Source organism: Letharia columbiana (assembly GCF_014066305.1).
Source record: "Letharia columbiana isolate WasteWater2 chromosome Unknown Sc0000020_s0, whole genome shotgun sequence".
NCBI classification, from domain to species: Eukaryota; Fungi; Ascomycota; class Lecanoromycetes; order Lecanorales; family Parmeliaceae; genus Letharia; species Letharia columbiana.
In genome coordinates, this window is record NW_023501061.1 from 277981 (window position 1) to 303467 (window position 25487).

Below are 25487 nucleotides of genomic sequence, written 5' to 3' on the forward strand. Positions count from 1 at the left end.
TCGTGACGTATGTAGATGCTATAGACCATATCGCTTGATAATGCTCCATTGCATATCCGGTGCTGCTATGATCATCAATACTCGCTGGATCAGAACGACAATGCTCGCTAAGTCGATACCGGCCGCTGAAAGAGACTCGAAGCTATGCGGAGACGCCACGTCCAAACACAGCAATGAGTCGCCACGAGACGAGTCAAGATGCTGAGCCGCTGGGCCAGAAAAGGAGGGTCTTCGACTCCTCCAAGATGATACCTGTCGCCGGGAGCGATCGGCGGACGTGGAAAGAATAGCTCCACCGTCCCCATCGGGATACGGAATCCATCCACACAACCGCCCCTCACAAACCCGGCACCCCCTCCCACCCCTTCCAGTCGAGCCGGATGCCCAGATCGCCCAACTTGGCCCGCGCCATCATCAAAATCTCTCGGGACGGATGGTCCGGATGCCGGATGTCCGCGGCGGGGAAGAAGCCGTCCAGGTGGATGGAGATGCGGGTCAGGAGCGGGAGTGTGGGATCGCGCGGGTTGCCCCGGGCGCGCACGGCGTGGGTGACCATCTTCTTGATCCGGGCGACGGACGTGGCCACGTTGGGCGGCCGGGGGGATTCGTCGAGGCGCCAGGTGACGGTCTGGATGGTGCGGGGGAGCTGCTCGTAGATGGGCATCCAGACGTCGGTGAATTCGATGTGGGTCAGGGAGGATTGGGCGAGGAAGGCGGCGCAGCAGGCTTCGGGGTGGACGGGGTCACTGTCTTCGTCTGCCGAGTACTCGGGACCGGGTTTGGCCAGGAGCTTCAGCGTCCGGAGGGAACCCCGGTGTCTTCTCAGCGCGGCCTGTGACCCGACGAATACCTCGGCTGCCAGGTTCGGCGTCTCGGCTCCGTGTCGCTCGAACAGGGTCAATGACTGCAGGGACGGTGAACCCTCGAGGATGGGGGTCACGCAGTCCCATTCTTCGGCACCGCTGGCGGTATGGTGTGGCAGCCGGCAAATCTCGAGTTCACTCAAGGACAGAGCCGAGAAGAGTCCTTCGGTCTCCTCGTCGTCGCTACTGGTCGTGGCCGGAAACCGAAGTCTCCGTAATTCTGGTTTTCCGGACACGAAGTCGATCGGGAATTGATCTTCCTCGCTAATAAGGGATTTCAATTTTGGAAAACACTGACCGACCAACTTGGAAAAGGCGTCCTGGGTCCGGTGATGGGGCCGGGAATCTCTGTCTGAAGCCGAGAGGATGGTCAGATACCGGAGGTTAGGGAGCAGACGGAACGCTGCTCCGATCCGTCTGAGATCCGCACGGCAAGCCTCAAAATATGGGTTATCTGGAGTATCTGGACCGCGAGAGCCGCTCGCCCTAGTGATGTTTGCGTTCTGAAGCTTCTTGCCCAGCGCTCCAACAATTTCGTCGGGGTTGATATCGTGCAACTTGAAGCCTATTTCTTCTACGTGACGAAGGTAACCATGATCTACTTTTGACAGCCAGTCGAACAGCTGAGATTGGCCATCAAAGGTCAAGGGCAATTTGTACAGGAATGGCTTGACTTCGCGACAGAGCTGACGATTGACAAGGAGCAGATCAACGAGTGAGGAAGAGTGATTGCGTAAAATATGCGCGTAGATATTCTCACGTAGCTCTAGGGCACAGGTGAGAAAGCGTGGGCTCGGCTGAGCGGTAGCTCTTGCCTTCATTTTGCCACTCCTACAGTTTGATTGAGGACGAGGCATGGCAACAGACAAAGCAGCAGCAGCAGCAGTCTTGAGAGTTCATCAAAAGGCAGGGAATCTTTTTTCCGGTGGAAGGGCGAAAAGTTGAAAGCAAGTACAGCCGGCAATGAGTAAAAGTGGGTATGTATGAGAGGTAGAGGGTGGTGTCGTGATCCAAGATTATGTATTTATGTATTGAGGCGCTCCTTCTATGAAGATGGAGGCAAAAATAAACAAGGAGGACGGAGGAGAAGGAAGAGATGAAATAACTTTTTCCAACCTAACGGCCGGTTCAAGGCCATGCTCGGCCCTGGTGGTTTAGAAGAGAGAGGAGAAAAGGAGAGGAAATTTGGGCATTGCTATCACAATCACAATAATATCTGACAAATAGTAAGGAAAGGATGGACGCTACCGACATGGACCAGGAGTTAAAGCTTTTTTTATTTTTTTTTCCTTTTTTTTTTACTTCCGGTGGCAGTTTGTTGAACACTTGAGATTATTTTGAAACGGAGAAGGGCTTATCCGCACGAGAGTAAATGATGTGCAGACCGAAGCCATTAAATCTCCGATCCAGGATGCAAGATCCAATGACCATGACTTATCACTCGGCTGACACTAAGCGTCCGTGTTGTATGGATGCACTAGGACATCAGGATTGAAGTAGCCTGAATAGCCACAGCATCCTCTTTGCAAGCCATGTGCTCAAGCGCGCGCCTTGCAGCCAGCAACGGGCGCCTCTTTCCCTTGAAGGCTTTGAAAGAGGATTAAGAGAGAGAAAATTAAAATTAGAAAAAAAATTGAATGGATAAGCAGTTTGGCGACTTTGGGCTTGCGGTGAGCTCAGGTGTCCGTGATGGCGGATGGTAAAGATGTTCATGCGGGAATATGGATATATCCATGTATTGATGTATTCATGTATAATCATCATTATTGGCAAGTGGTAGAGATGAAATGTTAAGAAAGATGGGCAGGCAAAGGCTAATGGTCGGAAAGTGATGCAGCGTTGTGTCATTGCCATTGCCATCGCTTGTGCCATTGCTATCGATCTGCCATGGATCTACATGTACATTGCACAGCTTGGATGGACGTTCTTCCGAAGGAACAGACGTTGGGCATTGGTACGCCTTACGACTCCCAGCGGCATGGAGCGGATAGATTGGATGTGATGGATGCGATGCGATGCGATGCGATGCTCAATCTTGCTCAGAAGTGGGGTCTAGATCTCACAACGTGGCAAAGATGGGAAGATCATACAACCTCCATTTCGCTCTCCATCGAATCATGTCCTTTGGGGCCCGACGTGGCCACCAGGATGCACGACGCTTGGGAAGTTGGAAGTTGGGAAAAATTGGGAAGTTGGGAACGGATGCCGATGGATCGCGAGCGGGAAAATCATGGAGATCTTCCTTTTAGCCGCACTACTTTTACACTTTACACTAGGAGAATTAAAGTATTCAACTTTTTCACCTTTTGAACGATCATGTCCGGAGTACATGTACCTTAGGAGGCGAAAAGGGGGGAAGCATCGACTCCTGATAGGCTGTTACCCCCCCATTGATGCCCAAACTTAATCTCTCATGTTTAATTTCAAACTTACTTAGCTAGCAAATCAAAAGCTAAGAAATAATCTAAGTACCAGTGTACAAGAGACGCCCGAGTCATGTGCGCTGGTGGCACCCGAATACCGGATATCTCCGCATGCATTACGGTGTACCGCCCCTTCAATTACCTACATCCTCTAAGCGCTTTTCCTACTGATCAGTGATCAAGTCCCGGTCTTGAGGGATAGACGGAATGCATAAGCACCGAATCACTTCACATGGAAAAGCACCCATACCCACATTCTGCCGCTTGTCCTGTCAACCCATCGCCTCGGAGGTTTTAATATCAATGACAACGTCGTAGTACAGTACTTGATGGATGACCAGTCAGGATTCCAATTTCCGCTTTAAACCCTTAACAACTTAGCCCCATACTTGGCGATCAGATCCTCCGAGGGGAAGCTCATATTCTCCAACCCCTGGGCATATGGGGTAGGCACTTCCGCGCCAGTGATTCGGACTGCGGGCGCGTCTAGGTAGTCAAATGCGTACTCCATGGTCAGAGCTAATATCTCCGCGCCTACCCCGAAGCTCGGGAATCCACTTTCCACTGCCATCAGATGGCCTGTCTTCTTCACCGACTTGACGATCGCTTCGACATCCATGGGCTTCACGGATCGGAGGTTGATGACTTCGGCCTCAACCCCGTAATCCTTCTTCATTTGTTCGGCTGCAGTGAGGGCCTGACCCACGCAACGAGAGAGTGTGACGATGGTTAAGTCTTTGCCGGCGCGCTCAATCTTGGCCTTGCCGAAAGGTAGTACGAAGTCATCCCTTTGCGCTGCTTCGGACATTGGGAAAGGTGTGCCGTATAGTAGTCTGTAAACAGGTCAGTCCGAACCCATTGGCCCTTGGGCTTCGCCGTATGAAAGAATGCCTACTCGTTCTCTAACACGACAACAGGATTAGGATCTCTGATCGCAGCCTTGAGCAGTCCTTTTGCGTCTTCCGAGCTCCAAGGCGCAACTACTTTCAGGCCGGGTATGCTACCGTACCAACTCGAGTAATCTTGTGAGTGTTGAGCAGCGACGCCCGAGGCAAAGCCATTAGGGCCTCGGAATGTGATGTTACATGGCTGGATCCCACCAGACATATAATGTGTTTTGGCTGCGGAGTTGATGATTTGATCGATTGCTTGCATGGCGAAATTGAAGGTCATAAACTCGCACTGAGATCATTGTGTCAGCTTACACGACACATTGGTATCAGGTATGGCGCAAATCGGAGCATACCACAGGGTGTAAGCCTGCTAACGCTGCTCCGACTGTAAGGCCGGCAAAGCCCGATTCTGTAATTGGACTGTCGATGACCCTCTTTTCCCCGAACCTATCCAGTAGTCCTTTGGTGACCTTGTATCTGTCTCATGTGTCAGAGAAATCATGCCTGCCAAACTTCGGGCGGACACTTACGCTCCATTGTACTGGGCGACTTCTTCACCCAGGACGAACACTTTTTCATTCGATTCGAGCTCCTCCGCTAGAGCTTCGTTCAAGGCATCTCTCACCGCCACCTCTTTCACTCCACTCGGCGTAGCGTATCTTCTTCTGTTCACGATCGCAGGTAATGAAGCTGCTGGTTGTAAGACGGATCGGGTCGGGGCTATCAAAGGTCGAGAAGCTGCGAGGAGACGTGAGGCCGGGCGGAGAAGGCGTGAAGTAACCATGGCAAGAGCTGTGGGCGATTTGATTGGAACTCAGACAACTGCAATATCTAGGGATCGTAGCTACAAGACCATGTTGTGTGTTTGCAGAATGTAATGAGAGGTCTTTGCAGCTTCGCCGGCGAACGTTGGAGGAATTCGCCGACGCTAGTGTTCCTGCGTTGGGATTTCGGAGCGGAACCTTTACGGTCTCACGGTCGACCATCTAATATGTTGTACAGCTTCACGGTCAATTGCCTTACTTAGCTTCGAACGACCAGGCGTTTCATCAAATTAAAGCCTTGAAAGGCAGGGAGTGATCACGGGTATGCCCAGGGTCTTGCCCAGGGATTTTGTCTAATTCAGCATTTGGATCTTTACGTGGGTAAGAAACACTGGCATGCCAACAGCCCTAGAGCTGAACGCAAGCCCCCAAGGACATCACCATGTCGGCATTAAAGGGGAGTCCTTTGTGTGATGTATTTGATTTAGAAGACAGCTTGCGCAGGGTATGCTATATTTATTGCTGAAGAAGAGCGCAAATTGCTCTCAAATGCGAATGCAGACTTGAAAGATAGAAATGCCGACACTGGACACCTTGCTGTCAACTGTACCCTTCTTGGCACGTCCTATGCTTTTGGTTTCCTCGCAATCATCAAATACATCGGAGTGAACAGCTTCTCCTTACCCCCCGCCACCAAGCAATCAGCTGCATACGCGAGACTGTCTGCGGTTCTCTTCGTTCCCTTCGGCGCAACTCCAATTCTCTCCAACCCTCCAACAGCAGTATGAGCCAAAAAGCGCCCTATCCTAGTCATCCGAGCGATGGTGAGGACATCACCAAGGCTCGATGCCATCCTCAAGTCTCCGTCCAGGGGATAGTACCATGGCCGTGCGTCTGTGCGGTCCGCCAAATCCTCATGCATCTCAAGCTCAAAGCCGGCAGCCTTGATCGCTTCCAGGCCCTCGGACACTCTCACCATGTTTGAAATCCCATCGCCTTGTTCAATTCCCAGGCGAACCTCGCGGTGGTGAGGATTATCATTGTCATAACGGTCGGTCATGAACCATTCGTAAACACCGAACACACCACCAGGCTTCAGTACTCGAAAGATCTGGGAGTAGACTCCTTCCAGAGACGGGGCGTGAACAGTAGCCTCTATAGCGTACACTGCATCGAAACTCTCAGCAGGAAAGGACATTTGCTATCCTCATTCAATTAGCGAGTCTTCCCCTTGGAGCTGAGCTTGACACATACCATGAAATCACCTTTAGTGAAACTCAGGTGGTCCGAAAGTCCTTCCTGTGCAGCGTACTTGCCAGCACGCTCAATTTGATAGTCGTTGTTGTTCAATCCAACGATGTTGACGCCTGCAAATTTTGCAATCTCCCTTGCTGGACCGCCAACGCCACATCCTACGTCCAGAACCTTCATACCTTGTCGAAGGCCCATCGTGTGCGCCAAATAGTGTTCGTGTCGAGCAATGGCTCGGTGGAAGCCTTCACCGTACGCGAATCGACAGAAATGGAAAGAACCTCCCCAGCCATATTCGTAGAGATCTGTGGCGAGATTGTAATATTGCCTGGTAAGAGTGGCATATTCTGCTTTCCGTGCCTAATTGATCTGTTAGCGAGGACTTGGAATTATTCGCGGAGCGATGAGCGTTTACTTCTCTAACTTCTACAGTTTCCGTGCCAGCAGACTTGTTGTCCCAATGCTTGAAATACTCGTCAGTAGCTGCCTTGTGTGCATCATGGTCCTTGTTCAGCATTGATCGAAAGCCTTTCGAGTCGACAGATTTACCGTGCATCGCCTTATTGAAGGCGGCATCTCGTGAATGGTCCTCGTTTTCAAGGGCAATTGGGGCCATGGTGGGATTGTAATAGATCGGTAGCCGTAGGCTCGATGTGGGTTCTTTTTTGAATCTCGTGTTGTGTAAATTGATGAAGTAGCAAAGGTAGTAAGGTACAAAAAGGAACAATAATGGCCAAGGGGCGAGTGAAATATATTTGCTCTTCACCTATCTTGGGACTTTGACTTTGGCAGGGTCCGGCGCTAGGAACGCGGCTTGGCACCGGCCTTAAGTCTCCGAAGTTGCCGCTCAGACCACTTTTGCATCTCGCAGCAGCACAGCAACGGTGGTTTCACATCAGTCGGCATATTTACGACCTGGTGAATAATCAACACGACCTGCTACAATTGTACGCTGAACTGTGCCTTCAAAACAAATTCTAACTTCAACTACAAAGATCAGCAACCAACAGCTCAGAGTACTATGCCACCCCAAATCAAGCAAGATCTCAATCGCTCTGGTTGGGAAACGACTGGTAAGTACTGAGAAATAAGATCCTTCACTCTTCCTGTTGGTCCTCGCTGACTCGCATTTGGATTATAGATTTCCCTTCCGTTTGTGAGAATTGCCTGCCTGACAACCCATATGTACAGATGCTCAAAGAGGATCATGGAGCGGTGAGAGAAGTCTGGCTGCGCACGACTTTAAGACAAACGACTGACAGACGGCACTTACTAGGAATGCAAAATATGCACTAGACCCTTCACCATATTTCGATGGAAAGCTGACCGGACCGCTCGAGCGAAGCGTACAAACATCTGCCTCACATGTGCTCGCCTAAAGAATTGCTGTCAGTGTTGCATGCTGGATCTCTCGTTTGGCCTACCCATTGTAGTGAGAGATGCCGCGCTCAAAATGGTCGCACCAGGCCCAGAAAGCAGTATCAACAGAGAATACTACGCCCAGGAGAATGAGAGGGAGATCGAGGAGGGCAGAGGCGGGGTCGAAGAATACGAAAAGACGGACGAAAAAGCGAGGGAGTTACTACGCCGATTAGCGAACAGCGAACCATATTACAAGCGTCAACGGCGGCTGGAAGTTAATGAGGAGGATCCGAAGGCGGAGGGAGAAACAGGTCCTGAGGACGGCGGCCAAAGAAGAATAGCTGCAGCGCCGGGACCGATAAGGACGCACGACAGCAGGGGAGGCCGCGGCGGAGCAAGAGGAGGAGCTTTGCGAGGTCGAGGAGGAGCAAGAGGAGGGCGAGGCTTCCCCGGCACTGCTCAACTACCACCTCAACCTCAGGACATCCTACCGCCGCGAGATAAAAACATCACATCACTAATGGTCACGGGGGTCGAGGACGATCTCCCAGAGCACGCTATACGCACGTTCTTCTCACCTTTTGGTGTCCTCAGGTCTTTGGTCTGCAGTCACAGGTCCCATGCGGCATTTCTAAACTACGCAACAAGGGAAGGAGCCGAGGCAGCAGCAGAGCACTGTCAAGGCAGAGCAATAATTGCGGGTTGCCCACTACGAGTAAACTGGGCGCGGCCGAAAGCGCTAGATCATCTTGATACAGAAGAAAGGATGTCGTATGCGCGCGCAGGACGGGATACAGCGAAGGCTATCAAGGCTGTGAATAGGGCCCCGGCACCAGAGATCGAGGGAGGACAACCCCAAGAGGTAGACCAAATGGCTTCCATAGCTCCTCCGCCTGGGCAGGAAGACGTGAATTACGCTAGTTTGGCAGGAAATTGAATGCATACCATTCTACTCAAGAAGCACGTGGTTTATGCGGAAGCGAGGTCTGCAAGCATCGCCACTTGCCATTCTCGAGCAGGAGCCCTTATCGATAACGCTCTGTTTTGGCGCAGCAATAACCACCGAGGGGAGTACAGCTTTTGCCAAGTTGTGGGGTGCGAGATTATCTTTGCCCTCATTTCTACCTTTGCGCTGTCGATCTTTTGGCAGTCACGTCCTCATCCGACTTTTTTTGGGTAAAGCTCTCAAACATTTCTCTGAACATGTTGAGTAAACTTACTGCCATCAGACCCTCAAAAGGAAAAACACAGCCAAAGATCAAGGGTCCATCGATTTGTACCGCCGACTTCTTCGGGCAAAGAGCTGCGATACTGCGATACTGCTCATTAGATCTAAGGCGCGATTGAGACATGCCAGTCCCATCAGCTCGTCAATGGAGGACACTTCAATACCGAATCTGGGATCTCGATCAATAATGCCTACCATTTCCGAGAATCAAAGCCAATTCTTGCACTTTGTAATTGAGATTGAGGAGCTGGCAAAATCCACATTTGTGCAATGTCACGCTCGTCCAATCGAGGGAAAGTCGTTCCTTTCAGGCATTTGACCCATAACCGAGCGCTTGTTTACAAGCCCAACCGTCCCACATATCGCTCCACATCCTTGCCCTCAACCATCTTCGCAACACAATACCCACTTCCCAGTGAGTTTGAAATACCCCAAGGCCCATGCCCAGCGCATACGATAACCCCCTCCTCCCCTTTATCACCCAGATCAGCAATGATTGGTACACCTTTCCTCGCCACCGGCCGCCAGCATACGCCTTCTCTCACGACTTCGAAATTTTCACCAAGTAATTTGCGTGCCGTCTTCTTCAGCACTGCTATACTTTCGGGGTCAATGACGCGCTCATTGGCGATCTTTGGTAGAGGGTATGTGCTAGAGTTTAGGCCGGCAAGGTAGATGCAGCCATCTGGCATTCTGGAGAAGATCTCGGGGCTGTAATCGGCTTCGGCGTCGGTGGTGAAAACAGCGTGGCAGTCCTGGCGACCCGCGTTGGCTGGGTCGGTACTGTCAAGTGCAGGGGGAGGCCAGTGCGGCGAGCGAAGGATTAGCGAGTGCCCTGCAAGTGATGTGATAGGTAATCCCATTTTCGACTTAGGGAAGAGGGTGCGATGAACTTCCGGAGTCCAAGCTCCCGCTGCTAGGACTAGGCGTGTACAAGGAAGGGTTGTTTGTTCTAGGGTGGAGGTGTCGAGGATGGATATGCTGGAGAGGGCGCCGGATGGGGAACGGATGATGGAAATGGCTTTGGCGGGCTGGTGTAATTGGACACCGCGGGATTGGCAGCTTTCCATGAGAAAGCGGCAGAGGAGTAATGGGTCACTAAAGAGGATTTTCAGTATGTTATTTATGATTAGATTATAATTTGATCAAAGGCACAGAAATGGCGCTCAGACAGGCTCAACATGCAGACACATAGGCAGAACCTACCATTGAGCCGTCGTAGATCCATCACTCATCACATCGAGCTCAGAGCCAGGCGTCAACCAAGCCGGACGATTGCCATTGCTGTTAGTAGTCCTCGCAGCGGCCGTTGACCGACTCACTCCCTCCATCAGCCAGTCCGCGCCATTTTTCCCTACAGTCTCTGCCAAGCTGGTCCCAGTGCTTCGACTGTAACCCCAGCGGTCGTGGCCGTTGTTCTCTTCAGCCAGCAGCCTGTGGAGATCGAAACTCAACTCGCCGAGTTTTGATAGCGAGGGAGAAAACCAATCCCGGGCCAAGAAGCCGGCTGCAAATCCGGATGCGGAGGCGAAGAGTTGGGGAGAGGCTTCCACAAGATGGATTGCATTTTTGGAGGTTTGACTCAGATAGTATGCTGTGGATGTTCCAATGATACCGGCCCCAATGATGACTGTAGCCATGACGGAAGACACTTTGATGCTAGATTGATGCAGAATGGAGTAAAGACTGCTTCAAAAAATGAAGTTTCTTTGGGCTATAATTGATTTTCTATTTATTGGGCATGGAAGGGGTATACAAGCAGAAAATATTTCAAACATTCAACTCCCGCATACCCCGCGGAATTGCCGAATGCACGATGACGTACTGGCAGACATGTGTTTTGCCCAAACACGAGGAATAAAAGACTAGGAGAGACAAATATATCATCAGCAAAAAATGGCGAAGACCGTCATCGTCACTGGCGCTTCGAAAGGTACGGATGACAAAAATTGCAGCAAGCACCTCATAGCTTACATTGGCGGCAGGTATTGGTGCAGCAATAGCAGAATTTCTGCTGAGAAAATCCCACAATGTTGTTCTGATCGCGAGAACAGAGCAACCGCTAGAAGAGCTCCGGACAAGGTATCCCGAGCAGGTCTTGGTACTTGCGGGGGACTTGGGAGATATCTCGCTCGCCCAGAAAGCGGTAGACAGCGCCCTTACAAGATTCGAAGCGCTAGATGGCGTGATCGTCAACCATGGCATGATGGATCCGGTAACGAAAATTGAGACTAGTGACATCGGAGAGTGGAAGAAGCTATTTGACGTCAACTTCTTCAGCGCTGTTGCATTCGTGAGTATCGACAAGCCGGAGGCTGTCCTGTTCCTGACAGAGACAGGCCAAAGCAGCCATTCCAATACTGCGCAAGAGCCATGGCTGCGTTGTTTTCACCTCCTCGGGCGTTTCAACAGGAGCATACTCAACATGGGGCGCGTACGGCGCTTCAAAGGCCGCCATTAATCACTTTGCACGACAACTCGCGGTCGAGGAGCCCAAAGTAACCAGCGTCGCTGTGAGGCCTGGCGTAGTGGATACAGACATGCAGCGACAGCTTCGAGAAGTACACTCTGCTGTAATGGCAGCCAAGGACAATGACAAATTCTTGGGTTTGCATCAAGCTGGTAAGCTACTGCGCCCTGATCAACCAGGTCATGTGATGGCAAGGATGGTATTGGATCCCCCAAAAGAGTTGAGTGGCAAATACGTCGAGTAAGTCCTCTTTGGAATGCTCAATACCGATAATGACATTGGATTAGCTGGGAAAGTCCAGAGCTAGCGAGGTATCAGGCGTCTTGACGCATCACAGGGACCAGACTCCTGTTCAGCTAGAAAGTTAGCTTAGGCTTGGTGACGGAGGATATGTAATGCTTTGTAACAAGAAGGCTTAGATCAGATGAAAGATGAAAAGACTCGAATGGTTTCTCCATAAGGCCATTGCAGCCGTCAGGATTAGCATGAAATATTTTGTGTTCATCATATGCCAGTAGTGAAAGCGAAAAAAGACCTTAACGGTCACGGGTCGCTTACCTCCGAGCGAGTCCAAAAAGTCGGACAGGCACCGAGAACTCTAGACTTTCAGTCATTGCTAATTAGCGATGGCACATTTCTAGAAGGAATGAGAGCAGTAGTCGAGTTTTAGGAGCGTTTCAGGTAATCGAACCATTTGATTCGTCATTGTGAATCGGTATTTGATAGTACATGTGTTGCTCATCATGTAATTGGTGTGGTAGGCCTCGAAGGCACAGAATCAAAGAGCTTGAAACTCACAATCAATACGCCTACACAATGCATCGGCTGTGCCTTTTCCACGAAGGCTGTTCGAAAAAAACTCCAGGCCTAGGAAAGATACGCCTGGGTCAGCTTCTGACCATGATTACTTCAAAGGAGGCGTTTCTCGGAAGAACATGTTAGGTCAGATAGGTCCTTTGGCGGGACAGGTAAAGTCACCACGAAAGCGGGTTAAGCTCAATGGTCTGATAGGGGCGACACGAAGTTCATCATTTGGGTAGAGAATGTCATGAGGAAATAAACTGCCGTGGTACTCACATAGCATTTCTAAGGGTAGATGTATTTAAGCTGAGCGTGCTTTCTCTTCGACAGGCTCTGAGACACTGAAGCCAGTCGCCTGTTGATACAAGTTACCTGCGAAAGGTTGATGCAGAGCATAGCAAATTTGCACTTTGTGGATCCTTACGCTAGTCAGACCCGGCGGCTGAGGGCGGCGATTATCGCGATAAAACCAGCCTTACGGATTGGAATGCAGCCAGCCAAATGGGCTCATGCTCTTCACAAGGAAAGCTTGAAAGACACAACACCCAGCATGTCTGATCGAGATTTTGGTGGTTAGTCGTGAAATTACCTACACACCCATGATGGCTGACACATATCTAGGCAACGACGACCTCTCCTTGCCAAAAGGTGAGCATCTCTGCAATTCTTGCATTCCTTCATGGCTAGCAGCAGCCCCGTTTGATACCTTACTTACGCCATCTTTCCCTCGCAGCAACTGTGCAAAAGATTATCACTGAAATTCTCGCCACAAACGATTCCGAATCCAGCATTACTTTCGCGAGAGATGCCAGAGATTTGCTCATAGACTGCTGCGTCGAATTCATCACCCTCATATCCTCCGAAGCCAATGAGATAGCAGAGCGCGAAGCTAAGAAGACTATCGCGACGGAGCATATCGACAAGGCACTGAAGGAGCTAGGGTTTCCGGAATATGTCCGAGAAGTGCTAGCGTCTGCGGGGGAGATGAAGGAATCGCTCAAGGTGAGTTTTGCAACCTGTTATGGGAAAAGCGAGTCTATGTCCTACGGGAGGGGAGACTGTGGACGTTGACGAAGGCTCTGTGGAACCAAGGCTGACCATGCATGGGAGTAGACTAGGGAGAAGAAAACAAGCAAGATGGATCAGAGCGGTCTGACACAGGAGGAGCTGCTACAACAACAGCAGGAGTTGTTCGCGTCTGCAACAAGCAAATTTAACCAGGGCCCTTGAGGAGAGTTCCGGATAGAGGAAGTTTTCGGACATTAGATACTGGAGTTGGGAAGCATTTTCAGCGGCAGGAGGATCCATTGGCTGTCTCGATTGGGCCCGTAGATGCTCCGCAGGTGTTTTAGGCGTTCACACGGGGCGTTAATACGCCGATGATACCCTTAGCTCCTTGCAGACGCTCCTAGTCTTGACCTCAGCTACCGGCTTCTTGGGCCTCTTGGAACAACGAATCAAGGGACGTCTAAGTTGGATGAGTGTGTGCAATGGAATCGAAAGCCTTGAGGTTAGAAAATCAACATAGCGGCATTCCCACATTCTCTTGCTCTTCCGCTCACAACAGAAAAGGGGTTGAGGAATTTGAAAAAATCAATTGGCTTTTGTAACGGCTTGACTCCCTCCATTCAAGCCGCTCTACTTTCAATTGCTTCCCGTCACAACAGTATCTGGAAGGTATTGGAGCATCGAATGTCATCTATGACTGGTCATATCTTTCAATACCCAACGGTACTGCCTGGATAACCGAACCTCATCTGAAATGTTCTTGGTTGCGTCTTTCAGCAATAATGGCGCCTTCTCATAGATTCCGGAAGAAGCATCATTTGATGATTGGCTGCACCTTGTCTGCACCTTGTCTGCATACTATATCCGAATTTATCCGTTGACTGTACCTGAAACGAGTTATACTACTTTCTATAATATACAGCTGCTCGTTTCGCGCCATTCACGGTCGTCAGACTTCGTCCTGAACGAGCTGTTTGATCTCCCTCCCACTCCCCAGCACATCCGACGCTTCCGGATCCAGCAAGGCCGTTGTTCCCTGCTCACTAAATCCATTCATATCTGCCTCTGTATCGCCTATACATTGTGACCAGAAGTCCACTGTTTGATGGTCAGTATAATAAGCCGGCAACCAGGGTCAGTAGCTCGGGGTGCCATCCTTACCTTCATCTACCAGATCATAGACAATATCTTCTGCAATCTGCTCATTGAAGCGTTCACTCATAGGTCGCAGATTGCTGTGCTGGCCCGCAATTTGCTTTTTCGTGACTGGATTGAGTTTGATATCCGAAGAATCTGCCATTTCGGTATCTTCGTCCACAGCCAGGTCAGGCGGTGGGAACCAGAAACGTGGCCCGAAATTGGCTTCTGCAGCACCGCCTCGGAAGACACTGATCGCTGGATAGTAGCCAAGACTGCCATCGTCGAAACCCTCTCTTGCGCCAGCTTGATTTGGAGGCTTAGACGAAGGAGGGAGGAATGCTAGCAAATCAGTGTACGGCTTTTTAGTGTCAGCGGTAGCCTTTTACTTCACTATTTGAGTAAAGAACAAGCCTAGGGTAGATTGGAATCTCAAAGAACGTGCTGCTTCCGCGGTTGGTCTTGCAGCACAACGAGTGGTATTTACTGGAAAGAGATTACTCCGAAATGTACGTACAGTGCCAAGTAGCTCGCCATTTTTGTAGACCTTCATGCTTGAGAATGGTAGAGTACGCAAGGAGGGTTCGGGGTGATTCGGATTCGGAGGATCAGTTGCAGCGGTTCCAGCACCCACTGAGGCGGTTGGAGCTGGATTCATCAAATCTTCTAGTGGTTTCTGATAGGAGTATTCATATTGTTCTGATATATCTCGAAGTCAGCATCGGTTCTGTAAAACCAAAGTCAAGCTTTCGTACGTGCTCGAGAAAAAAACATCTTGGAGGAAATGTCTCGTAAGCTGAGGTTTGTAGCACATTGCAGAATAAACATGCGGAGTATCTGCTTACCGAAGTAAAGCGTGTTTTTAAAGCGTATGGGCACACGGTCTCTGATAATATCGAGATACTCGTGGGCGGCGATAGGATCCAGGTCATCAGACACGTCCACGGCTTTGTTGTAAGTTCCTTCAGCCACTTTTCGATGTAAAGAGAGTGAAGGCAGGCAGATCTCCAGCCCAATGACATCCCCTTCAACAAAGTCCGCGTTGGCGAAGTCCTTCGGCCTTGACATATGAACTTTCTGCCCAGAAACGTCTCTTATACCATAACTGTACGCATCAAACCCAACTGGCCCTGCTTTTGGTTAGTTCTAAATTCGAGATGCTGTCTTTGAGATACTGACCGTCCAGCTGCGCCTCTCTGCGTGCGAACCCAATTCTAACATGACCTCGCGGTTCTCCATCCATTGGATCAGCTCTGATACCGCTCAAAATCTTAGCTTCCCAATAGTACCTGCCTTCCCTGGCACCAGTGGTTGCTCGGGCCATGCGGAAGCCTTTCTGGGTGGTGACGGCAGTGCAGTTGGGCGACGAGAAGAAGACGTGTGGCGATGTATCCTCGGGCTCGAAGCTTGAGCCAGAGGCCGTCTCTGTCTGTCGATGGTATTGAAGGGCGGGGAAGGAAGGGTCAGAGATTGCTTTCGTGTATCTAAAAGACTTCCTATTGTAGACACTGTATCGATCAGTGCCTAGTTTTCGAAAAGCCAGGGACGCAGCGTAGCCTACTGCTCTGACGATTCCATCCACTCCTCTCTACCAGGAATAGGTGAGAATGTTGGCGCTTTGGGGGGTTCATAGTCAGCTGCCTTTGGCAGAGGCAGTTTGTATCGCATTGGAGAGATGTGCGTGGGCTCAGTTGATCTTTTGCGCTTTTTCGTGGTTCCTTTGCTGTCTGCATCGTCTCCACGAGCCTTGAATGTTGCCTTCTTTTCTCTCCGGGTGCGGGAAGCAGCGGCATCAGGATTGAGAGGAGACGATACTGCCGGAAGATGCTCGTCTTCAAGGCGTGCTGTGGGCAGGGCCGTGGGAGCTGTGACTGGGGGAGGCTGTTGGGCTTCGGCCATTGTGCCTTGGGTCTTGGGTGCACAGCTTAGCGAGCAGTCTTTTGGTTATGAGGGCCTAGGGGATCGTCTTCCTTAAGTCATATCATGGCATTATAAAGCCTGGTGTTAGAACAAGATGCTTCACGATCCAGGATTCACCATTCACGAACGCGACTTTTGCCAGAGCTTTCGATGTCTCGGCCCGTCTTTTTCCCGCCGCTATTTGTACAAGTAGATCAGCCGCGCTAGCAGAGCACTTTTGCAGCACTTGAAAGAGTGCTCCAATCTCATGTCATATTTTGGCATCAACCCGGGACAACGTGGTATCCGTAATCAACCTGTTCCAGGGGGAAAACACGTTAAACAGCCCAAAATCCTCCTCGTTGATGTTAAGTTGGTCACAATTTTGAGGATTCAACCAACCCCTTTCCACTGTCACTTTTTCTGGAACCTAGCCTGGCTCTACGTCCGGAGCATGGATCGAGGGTCTATATACTTGTGTAGTCACTCTCTTCTACATGGCTTAAGATTCATCGGCCCCTTGATCATGACCGCCGGTGTTCTTCTACTCCGTCGCCATGGAAGGAGTAGGCCACTATATCTAGAAGCCTTTGCCAAATAAAGAAGAAATGGTCACATTCAAGTCTGAGCATGAGCAAGCATTGACGTCAGGGAGTAATATCGAGTTCATTGTGTAGTAATCTATCTATACAAACTTTGAAGCTCAGCACCTTTCGGACAGCAAGTTCCCCAAACACATCAAAGCCACCGTTCGAATACACAGTCTATGCCCAAAATAAGGATCACCTCCCAAGGAAATCAAGATGTGACAAAGGAGATGAGCTTGTTAGGTCCCGTCCTCCGAAGAGTTGGGAAGCCTCCACGCCACGACAAGGCCAGCTCTCTCGTGGAGGGTAGATCGCGAATGTAGATGGCAAAGATGAAGGAAGGGAGATGACTTACCTTTGACGGCGACCACACTAGGGACATGGTCAGCCAACATTCGAAAGACGTAGAGAAGGGGAGACTTAGCCTGGGATCTGCAGTGTATCGAACGTCAGGACCTAAATGTGAGTACCTAGAGAAATGTCAGTAGCATGGTGAACCATTGAGAGTGGACTAGGTGTTGTGAGGGTAGATGTGCTAAATGCGACCACTTGTCCTGTACTGCTTTTTTGGTGATTGTTTTTTATTGCTCGGATTCAGCGCGAGGAGAACAGCCAGAGTGCTCAATTCTGACCGCAATCCCTTTGCCTCGTCGTCACTCAATTTTTTCAATTTTTTTGGTGATTGTTTTTTATTGTTCGGATTCAGCGTGAGGAAAACAGCCAGAGTGCCCAATTCTGACCGCAATCCCTTTGCCTCGTCGTCACTCATTTTTTCAATTTTTTCTTGGTGTTTTTGTTTTTTTTTGTTCCGGAAGTCGTAGTTCCGACAGAGTAGATGAAGAATTGCTGATTGGTGTTGGTATATTGCTCGAGTCGAAGTAATGATGTGACGAGAAGCTCTCATCTCTGGTCCGACGCAGCCGAAGAGGTGCCCAACCTCTTGGCTTTGCCCTTGCAGAAGATGAAAGGTGATGTGAGATTCGAAGATGTAAAAGGTGAATGTCGAGGATCCTCTCCTTTTGTAAGAACCCAACCGATGGATGCCCAGTCCATGACGGCATTGACACGAAAAGGAAGAGGTGGATGAGGTATGGCGCCGACTCGGGTTGCTGAAGCATCGAGAGTTGTCAAGTCGGGTGTCGAGGAAGGGAATCGGCCGTAGATATCGTATTGGCATCACCAGAGTAACGATCTGAGCGCCACGGTATAGAGTTGTCGAGCCGAGTATGAGGAGGTAGCATGGTCTCCGAGACTTTTGGACAAATTTCAGCATGATCAGTAGGACAAGGGAAGAGGATCTCATGACTTACAAAGCGAGTGCATATGAATAGCATGTGTATAGTCATGGTGTTGCCTTGTCTCAGTCTTCTAGGTACCACGAGGGGAACGCCAGACAGCGTACCAGTTAGTTGTGGCGGCGACCGAGTGAAGGGGAGGGGATGGGAAAAGGGGAGGTGCTGTAGGCAGTGGCTGTCTGGCGCCCTACCACTGAAACAAGGCATTGATGGCGATCTGGAACGGCACGGTCGACCAACGAGCTGCAGACGAGGATCTGATGACGGCAACGAAGGAAGTGAGTGTGAGTTGCTGGTGACCTAGGAGAAGTGTTCGTCGTCATCAGGAAATCCTTCGTCCATCAGCGTCTGCCAGGTGCTCTGGAAGTCTGAGCTGCCAGGTAGAAGATTGCTGTTGACTTCTACCGCTGGCGGAGTGTCCATGGCGCTGATGGCGGCGTCGTCTTCTGCTTCGGTTGTATCGTCCGAGGATTGCTCAGGGGACGGCCAAGTTTTGTTGTACCAAGGTCGGAACGTTCTGGTCGACTGGACAAGATTGTCCGCAAACCGAACGATCCTTGGTCTTTTTGGATCAACGTCTGCTTCGGCTGGTGTGGTCTTCCACAGGCGGGGACCTATCTTGTGTTGGGCTGGAATGTCCCCTTCTGTAGGGTGGCATTTACACCTGAGGCCGAAGTAGAAAAGTGGCTGGTAGTCTGCCTGAGGCCGGTTGCCGTCTTCGTCCAGGCACCCAGGTCGACCCTCGCAGTAGGGCTTCGTGCCACGGGGTTTGCGAGAGCGTGACGGCATCCACGAGGATGTGAGAGTTGATGCTAGGGCGTTGACCGGAGGTGCTGGAATGACTCGAGACGGTTTCGAAGAGGATTTGAGTATCGATACCGGAGTGATGACGGCTAGCGGCACTGCTCGAGACGGCATCGACGAGGATTGAGGGATCGATGCCGGAGTGGTGACGGCTGGCGGCACTGCTCGGGACGGCATCGACGAGGATTGAGGGATCGATGCCGGAGTGGTGACGGCTGACGGCACTGCTCGGGACGGCATTGACGAGGATTTAGGGATCGATGCCGGAGCGGTAGGTCTCTTCCTTGAGGCCTGTAGGTTGGCGACGATCCGTTGTCGGCGAGCTTGGATACGGTCAGAGGCAAGCTTGCTGCAAGGGACGGCGACACTAGGAAGAGACGACGTAGGCTTGGGCGCACTGGGTGATGCGATGGCCTGATTGGCGGGCTTGCTGATGGACATGGCGGCGAAAGAGGAAGCCATGGAAGCAACAGTTGTCGATGGGCGGGCACGCTGGACGGTAGGGATGTATTTGCGGGCTACCGAAAGCGAATTGACAGGGCGAGGTATGCTGCGGGCGGTAGCGATGGGAATTCGGGCTACCGAAGCACATTGAGGGGTAGGAATGCGAGAGGCTCTAGCGAGGGAAGGCATGGCTAGTGACGCATTGTTGAGAGAGCGCGAGATCGAATGATAAGTGCGTGTTGAAGGCATTGTGTGAGTGATGTGATTGTGAGTGATGTGGCAAAAATCGTTCGATGGAGAGAAAAGGAAAAGAGAAAAAAAATTCTGGGGGGAAAACCCACTCTTTTATATCTGAGAACCTGCTCAAATCATCTCACACTAAAGTCGACCACTCTTGTCCTCATTGCCAAGATCGAAGGGCAGAGCACCAGAACTCCAGAGGACTGCCAGCAGCAGCACTACTCGGGACTGATGGTGTAGGTATGACGGGTCGCGAGCTTCGACGGCCTCTAATGTAGTCTATAGCCATCATTATCGACAACAGCGTCCTCTTCCGGCACCCTGTGTAAACCGAAAGATCTGAAATTGAAGAGGGCCGATGCCGGCCCTTGCGATTTTGCCAAGCTTTCATACCCTTTGATACTCTTGCACAGCAGCGAGCCTCCGAGATTGCACTGGTGGCCAAGGTAGTGGAGGGTCACGGTGTAAAGGGTAGCAGGTGGTGGAGCATGATTGAGGACGAGCAAAGGATAAACAATGTAGTTGAGATGTGGAATGAGCCTCTCGCCTGCCTCAACTATCTGCAGAACAATGCGTGGATGCACCTGCCAAATTTATAGACCATGCGAGAACCGCTCTAGGCAGCGACAGCTAGAAAATTGGCAACAGGCACCGCTTTGCACATCTTCGTTGGAGAACAAGATGTTGCGGACTATAGCTCACACTAAATACAGGTTGGGACATCTACCAAAGCTCGCTGCATGAGGCTTACTACACCGTCCTCATTGATCCGCCCGAGAACGGGGAAAGCTTCAGAACCGAAGCCTAGTCGCCTGACGTGGCTTCTGAGAATTCAAACAAAGCATGAAGAAACTTGGGGAACACTTGACGCTTCTGGGATTCCAACCACCTCTACATATCAGACAATCCATACAAAAGATGAGAACAGCCTCCAAGACATCTTCGCGGAAATATGTCCATCCACAGACCAGCTTGGGAGGAGAATCAGCAACGCTACATCTGTGCTTGATAGGCCATCAATGCAAATATGGCCTGGTACGAAAGGCTCTTTTGATAGGACAATGAGAGGAGACGACACAAGGAGACATAAGATCAACTTGCGCGAGAGGAAAGGAAAGACCATAGTAAGAATAACGTTTGGAAGGATAGGCGGCCAGGACAATTTTCAGAGACACCTTTCCCGTCTTAGAGACTGGTGATGATTCGCCTACCCTTCACAATCGAAAAGGGTCGTCCCTCAAGTCACAAGCCACTTAGCTCAACTCGCTGCTCCAGGCTTGCCGATCTACCATCTGGGATAGCGAGCCTATTGCACGTCAAGATGGGTGAAGATGCCATGTGTGGCCCGAGCCCAAATCAGCTCTGCCAGCAATCGACAGCGATGACGCTTTCGAAACCTTGGGTGGTAAGATAGAGTATATTAGGAGAGTTGACACAGGCTGGGGATTGGGGCGAGATCATAAGCAGTTTCCAATGGATATGCCTACCTAATGGTGAATTGTTGATGGAGTGAGGTCCCTCGGAGCTTGGCCAGAGCTGCATGTGATTGGCGCGCAACAGAGTCCGCCGGATGTGGCGGTTGTGGGCCGAACCTCCCGGTGCATGTATCTTTATCCCTAGAGATCTCATCCTCCAAATATCATTGCAGGTTTTCGCTTTAGCAGACAGCTTGGCCTGAATCATTCTTCATGCGTTGGTAGCTATGGTAGTACTAATCATGATTGTGATGCTCCTTGACCTGTTGAATGACCGAACAAGCGCACTGACAAGCGGCCGAAAGTCTTGCTCCTGACAGACAGCTCATCTTCCCGCCCCTCTAATAATCTACCAAATTGGTCACTGTGAGACGACTTCCTGGCAGCCTACCAGGTTAGTGCGGCGTTTGAATACCATGCTCGCCATCTATCTACTACCTCAGCAACAGCGACAATGAAGGGCAGACTCTCGGGCGCTGGGAGAAGGGTTGCAGTCGTATGGATATATGGAAAGCGGAGGTGCTTGTTCAGAGCTATGGATGTGACATTTGGAGATTTGAGTCATGGAGTTGGTGCAGTAGTACAATAGTATGAGTACCGTCTATCTATGTGAGCTTGCTTATGGCGAAAGAGTCACCGCAGAACCACGTCCATCGTAATGAGTCCATGAATCCACCACGGATTCAAGGAAAACCCCAATCCTGCATTGATCTGACCCTATCGCTAACCTATTATTATGCTCCCTCCCGTCAGGTGTCAAGAAGCCAACAGTCTAATTTCGAGCACGAGCATCATCGGCTGCATGGCGGCGGTACCTTGTGGATTTCGGAGAGACCGTCCTCAGACAGCGGTGCAGTCTTCCAAGATTCATCGATCGGTCGACTTCGGTGGGTGAGAATGAGTGGCCTGTTCTTATCAAGGCACATTGCGTGTATATCATGAAGGCGAGCCGGCAGGTCCAAGTATTGACGGAACCGAGCGCGTAATTCATGGTCACGCTGGGCCTGGCTGTCATACTGGAGATGGGCTGGCAGGCTATTGTAAGCCCAGGTGTACAGTGAGATTGTCTTGCACTCAAGGATTCCTCCAAGTGCGTTGAAGACTGCTAGTATCTCAAGCACGCTGGAATTGTATCCCGACAGATATCGTTGCGACTGTCCGTCCAGAGTAACCTATATTTGCAAAGTGCTGGATACCCGATGGACCCGGTTTGTCCTTCCTCGAAATAAAACCTGACGAGATACAGCTGTTCCTGCGAAAACGTTTCCTGGGCTATTGGAAAAAGATATCCGGGGATTGCTTATAAATTTCTGTCACACTCTGCCTGTTCTGTGATGAGGTGCTCATTGAAGGTGGACTGGTCGTTCTGGAACTTGTACCAAACAAACTGGTACCTGTCGTCCTCGAAAAGCTCTGGAGAGAAATCGTCGCGGGGAAACCAGACACCAATGCCAATATAAAGGCTCTTCACCTTTGCGATGAGGAAACATTTTGGAACATAAGTCTTACGCCGCTGGTGGAGGAGAAAAGTACAAAGCGTCAGTAGCTGATATTCGGGAACAAGATAGGGAGGCTGGGAAATCTGACGGGTTCAAATAGCGGGTCATGCTCGTGGATAAATTTCCGCTGCTGTGAATAAGAAAAGGAGTGAAGGGAGTTGAATACATGGGGAGAACGAGTACTTTGATGGAATCAATTGCATTCACACGACAATAGAGAAAATGACTCGTGCTTTACAGTTCGAAATCATAGGAAAGATTCCCAGCGCAACAAAAATCACTAGGGTCCACAGTAATTTGAGATGTGTTTTTTGCTCGAGCCCTCGTGCATTGACCACATTTAGGTTGAGAGCCATCCACGCTAAGATAAGATAGTGCTCTTCCGCACGTTTGGAATCTGGCTGCAAATTTCTCCCAAGCGACACAATGGCGCCAACATCCAGATCTAGGTCTGCGCGACGGCATGCACCGCTGGAAGAAGATCTCACAGCTACTGGTCCGCTGCGACATCGTTCAAAGAAGAGAAAGGCAAGGCCCGAGGATGATGGCAGCGGCTATGTGGATTCGAGGTCGTCCAGAAAGATTCTCAAGATCGGACAGGACCTAGCAGATGAAGAGCAGCAGGAAAACGTGGCTGCAGCGCCCAATCCAGCGTTTACTTTTGAGTCACGCTTCGGTGGAGCCAGCGCGCCAGAAGAAGAAGATGATGGCCGGTATGATGATGAGGCTTGGGGAGACGAGGATGATATCATCCAGGAAGCTGTGAATTGTGGATAATCCGTAGCTGGGATGACACTTCTGACAAGGTTGAACAGGAGATTGATCCGGATGACTTGAGTCTCTTCGATAAATTCATGCCATCGACTTCGGCAGACGCCATCCTACAGGCGACTGCCAACAAGAGTACTGAAGAAGAACAAGGGACCAATCTGGCAGATCTGATCTTAGAGAAGATTGCCGCACACGAAGCTACGCAAACGGGGCAGCCTATGATACAAGGCGGTGGACCGCCTGAGGAAGCTATCGAGTTACCAGCAAAAGTGGTGGAAGTGTACTCAAAGTAAGCTTGCAGACATCATCAATCACTGGCTCTGCTCACTCATTCACGCAGGATCGGCATGATTTTATCTCGCTATAAGTCCGGCAAACTTCCGAAGCCTTTCAAGATCGTTCCCACACTACCGCAATGGGAGGAGCTCCTCGCCATCACCAGACCGGAGTCTTGGACGCCAAATGCATGCTATGAAGCCACCAAGATCTTCATATCGGGGAGCGCTGGTATCGCTCAAATGTTCCTCCGAAACGTATTGCTCGAACGCGTGAGAGAAGAAATCCACGAAACGAAGAAGCTTAGCGTTCACCTCTACAAAGCTCTGAAGAAAGCACTGTACAAGCCATCGGCCTGGTTTAAGGGCGTATTGTTTCCGTTACTGAACGAGGGTCAATGCACGTTGCGCGAGGCCCAAATTATTTCCAGCGTCCTAGCCCGAGTATCGGTACCGGTCTTACACTCAGCCGCAGCCCTGCTCAGATTGACCGAAATAGCAGCAGAGCAGACATCTTCAATATCTACGGAAGCAGCCGGGGCGACCAACATCTTCATCAGAATACTGCTGGAGAAGAAGTACGCGCTTCCATACAAGGTCATTGATGGCTTAGTGTTCCACTTTCTCCGATTCCGCGTCACACCACCAGCAAATGGGCGTGATGTAGGCTTCGGAGCGACTAGCCTCCCAGTGCTGTGGCACCAATGCCTGCTCGCATTCGCGCAGCGGTACAGGAATGACATTACGGAGGACCAGCGGGAAGCTTTACTGGATCTTCTACTTGTCAGGGGGCACAAAGCCATTGGACCAGAGGTTCGACGGGAATTGTTAGAAGGTCGGGGTAGAGGTGTGCCTCTAGAGGAGCCTCTCAGCGGTGGGAACGATGATACCATGGAGCTCACATGAGTCATTTTGGCTAGAAACGAGTGGAATGCGCGTGAGGCGTAGCCAAGGCCATGCACAACATGATCAGAGACGCCCTCAGATCCACTTTACTGATGCGGACCCCAACGCATAATTCCATACGGGTATTGCCTCTCAAGCTTACTGATCCGTTATGATGCCGGGGTGGAGGATTATCAGCTGCTGTACCACATGTCAACCTGGCGTGGAACGTCCAAGCCCTCCGTTCTCCGCTTTGTTTCATCCTTCTTGAAATCATTCAGCAAATCACATGAGTGACAAAAAGTGCGGAGATTGAGAGTAGAGGCACAAGGTCCGCCCGAGCTTCTTGCGTATGCATTGCCATTTGGAGGCTCAGAGCTATGTCAACATGTACTCTTCCTACGTAATGATTTCCGAGGGGGAATTCTAAGTCCTCAGTCCTAAGTCGTAACACAAGGCCGTTCATCCGTTTCTGACCGATTACCCTGCGTGTCGCTTACCTGAATGTGGTAGTGGGAAGTGGGAAGTGCGCATAAATGGGAAGGAGACGCCGTTTCGTGCCACAGGAAATACGGGAAGCGCTAAATAGCTGAAGCAACCATGATTCTTCCGACCCGACTTTGTAACACTGGTTTGACGCATTGTCGATTTTCGATGGCCGATGAGGTGAAGTCTGAAGATAGAGCGAGGTGAGATCATCATGATCATGACCAGGCTGTCGGGCTAATGCTTCACGACGGAGATGTACGGCGAGCAGTGCGTTTGGCACAGTCAGCTTCTCTACGAGCTGAGCCGAGACAATCGATGCAGCAATATTGCATATGGCCTATCTTCCGTAATGGTCTCTTATCTTACCCTCATGAACGACTGGTAAGATACTTGGTCAGTATGCATCCTGCAGGCAGTGCTCTTTCCCTCAGTCTCTGCACCGTACAGGATTTCACCTTTGATTGTGGTGTGTGCGGTGCCGTGAAACGACAAGTGGAGAACATGGCTTGCTGAATCAGTTTCCTTTGCGCACTTTTGCGACTCCCTTATTTGGTGAGACAAATTTAAGCACATTCCAATTTGCCACCCACGTAGTTGTCGAGCTCGAGGAAGTATATTTTACGA

General features: G+C 50.6%; 10 protein-coding genes across 10 annotated transcripts; 4 read left to right on the forward strand and 6 right to left on the reverse strand.

The window, feature by feature from the left end:
* Positions 1-337: 337 nt before the first annotated feature.
* Positions 338-3225, reverse strand: HO173_006678 (uncharacterized protein; the record flags this gene model as incomplete). Its single annotated transcript, XM_037308586.1, has 2 exons — positions 338-1549; positions 3199-3225. 2 exons carry the CDS (start codon positions 3223-3225, stop codon positions 338-340), a joined length of 1239 nt encoding a protein of 412 aa, XP_037164429.1.
* Positions 3226-3647: 422 nt separating this feature from the next.
* HO173_006679 (uncharacterized protein) lies at positions 3648-4963 on the reverse strand (the record flags this gene model as incomplete). The annotated part of the gene is made up of 4 exons (XM_037308587.1): positions 3648-4119; positions 4182-4468; positions 4533-4656; positions 4710-4963. The coding sequence occupies 4 exons, from the start codon at positions 4961-4963 to the stop codon at positions 3648-3650; spliced, it is 1137 nt and encodes a 378-aa protein (XP_037164430.1).
* A 605-nt stretch (positions 4964-5568) lies between these two features.
* HO173_006680 (uncharacterized protein) lies at positions 5569-6810 on the reverse strand (the record flags this gene model as incomplete). The annotated part of the gene is made up of 3 exons (XM_037308588.1): positions 5569-6144; positions 6198-6554; positions 6610-6810. 3 exons carry the CDS (start codon positions 6808-6810, stop codon positions 5569-5571), a joined length of 1134 nt encoding a protein of 377 aa, XP_037164431.1.
* Positions 6811-7215: 405 nt separating this feature from the next.
* On the forward strand, positions 7216-8493 carry HO173_006681 (uncharacterized protein; the record flags this gene model as incomplete). Its single annotated transcript, XM_037308589.1, has 3 exons — positions 7216-7267; positions 7336-7409; positions 7471-8493. 3 exons carry the CDS (start codon positions 7216-7218, stop codon positions 8491-8493), a joined length of 1149 nt encoding a protein of 382 aa, XP_037164432.1.
* Positions 8494-9122: 629 nt separating this feature from the next.
* HO173_006682 (uncharacterized protein) lies at positions 9123-10424 on the reverse strand (the record flags this gene model as incomplete). Its single annotated transcript, XM_037308590.1, has 2 exons — positions 9123-9882; positions 9991-10424. The coding sequence occupies 2 exons, from the start codon at positions 10422-10424 to the stop codon at positions 9123-9125; spliced, it is 1194 nt and encodes a 397-aa protein (XP_037164433.1).
* A 256-nt stretch (positions 10425-10680) lies between these two features.
* On the forward strand, positions 10681-11581 carry HO173_006683 (uncharacterized protein; the record flags this gene model as incomplete). The annotated part of the gene is made up of 4 exons (XM_037308591.1): positions 10681-10717; positions 10770-11077; positions 11124-11494; positions 11542-11581. 4 exons carry the CDS (start codon positions 10681-10683, stop codon positions 11579-11581), a joined length of 756 nt encoding a protein of 251 aa, XP_037164434.1.
* Positions 11582-12605: 1024 nt separating this feature from the next.
* Positions 12606-13285, forward strand: HO173_006684 (uncharacterized protein; the record flags this gene model as incomplete). Its single annotated transcript, XM_037308592.1, has 4 exons — positions 12606-12627; positions 12677-12703; positions 12789-13057; positions 13169-13285. 4 exons carry the CDS (start codon positions 12606-12608, stop codon positions 13283-13285), a joined length of 435 nt encoding a protein of 144 aa, XP_037164435.1.
* A 727-nt stretch (positions 13286-14012) lies between these two features.
* Positions 14013-16099, reverse strand: HO173_006685 (uncharacterized protein; the record flags this gene model as incomplete). The annotated part of the gene is made up of 6 exons (XM_037308593.1): positions 14013-14161; positions 14225-14561; positions 14718-14899; positions 15046-15330; positions 15380-15708; positions 15762-16099. 6 exons carry the CDS (start codon positions 16097-16099, stop codon positions 14013-14015), a joined length of 1620 nt encoding a protein of 539 aa, XP_037164436.1.
* Positions 16100-18281: 2182 nt separating this feature from the next.
* On the reverse strand, positions 18282-19478 carry HO173_006686 (uncharacterized protein; the record flags this gene model as incomplete). The annotated part of the gene is made up of 1 exon (XM_037308594.1): positions 18282-19478. The coding sequence occupies one exon, from the start codon at positions 19476-19478 to the stop codon at positions 18282-18284; it is 1197 nt and encodes a 398-aa protein (XP_037164437.1).
* Positions 19479-22869: 3391 nt separating this feature from the next.
* On the forward strand, positions 22870-24395 carry HO173_006687 (uncharacterized protein; the record flags this gene model as incomplete). Its single annotated transcript, XM_037308595.1, has 3 exons — positions 22870-23205; positions 23259-23503; positions 23555-24395. The coding sequence occupies 3 exons, from the start codon at positions 22870-22872 to the stop codon at positions 24393-24395; spliced, it is 1422 nt and encodes a 473-aa protein (XP_037164438.1).
* Positions 24396-25487: the final 1092 nt, after the last annotated feature.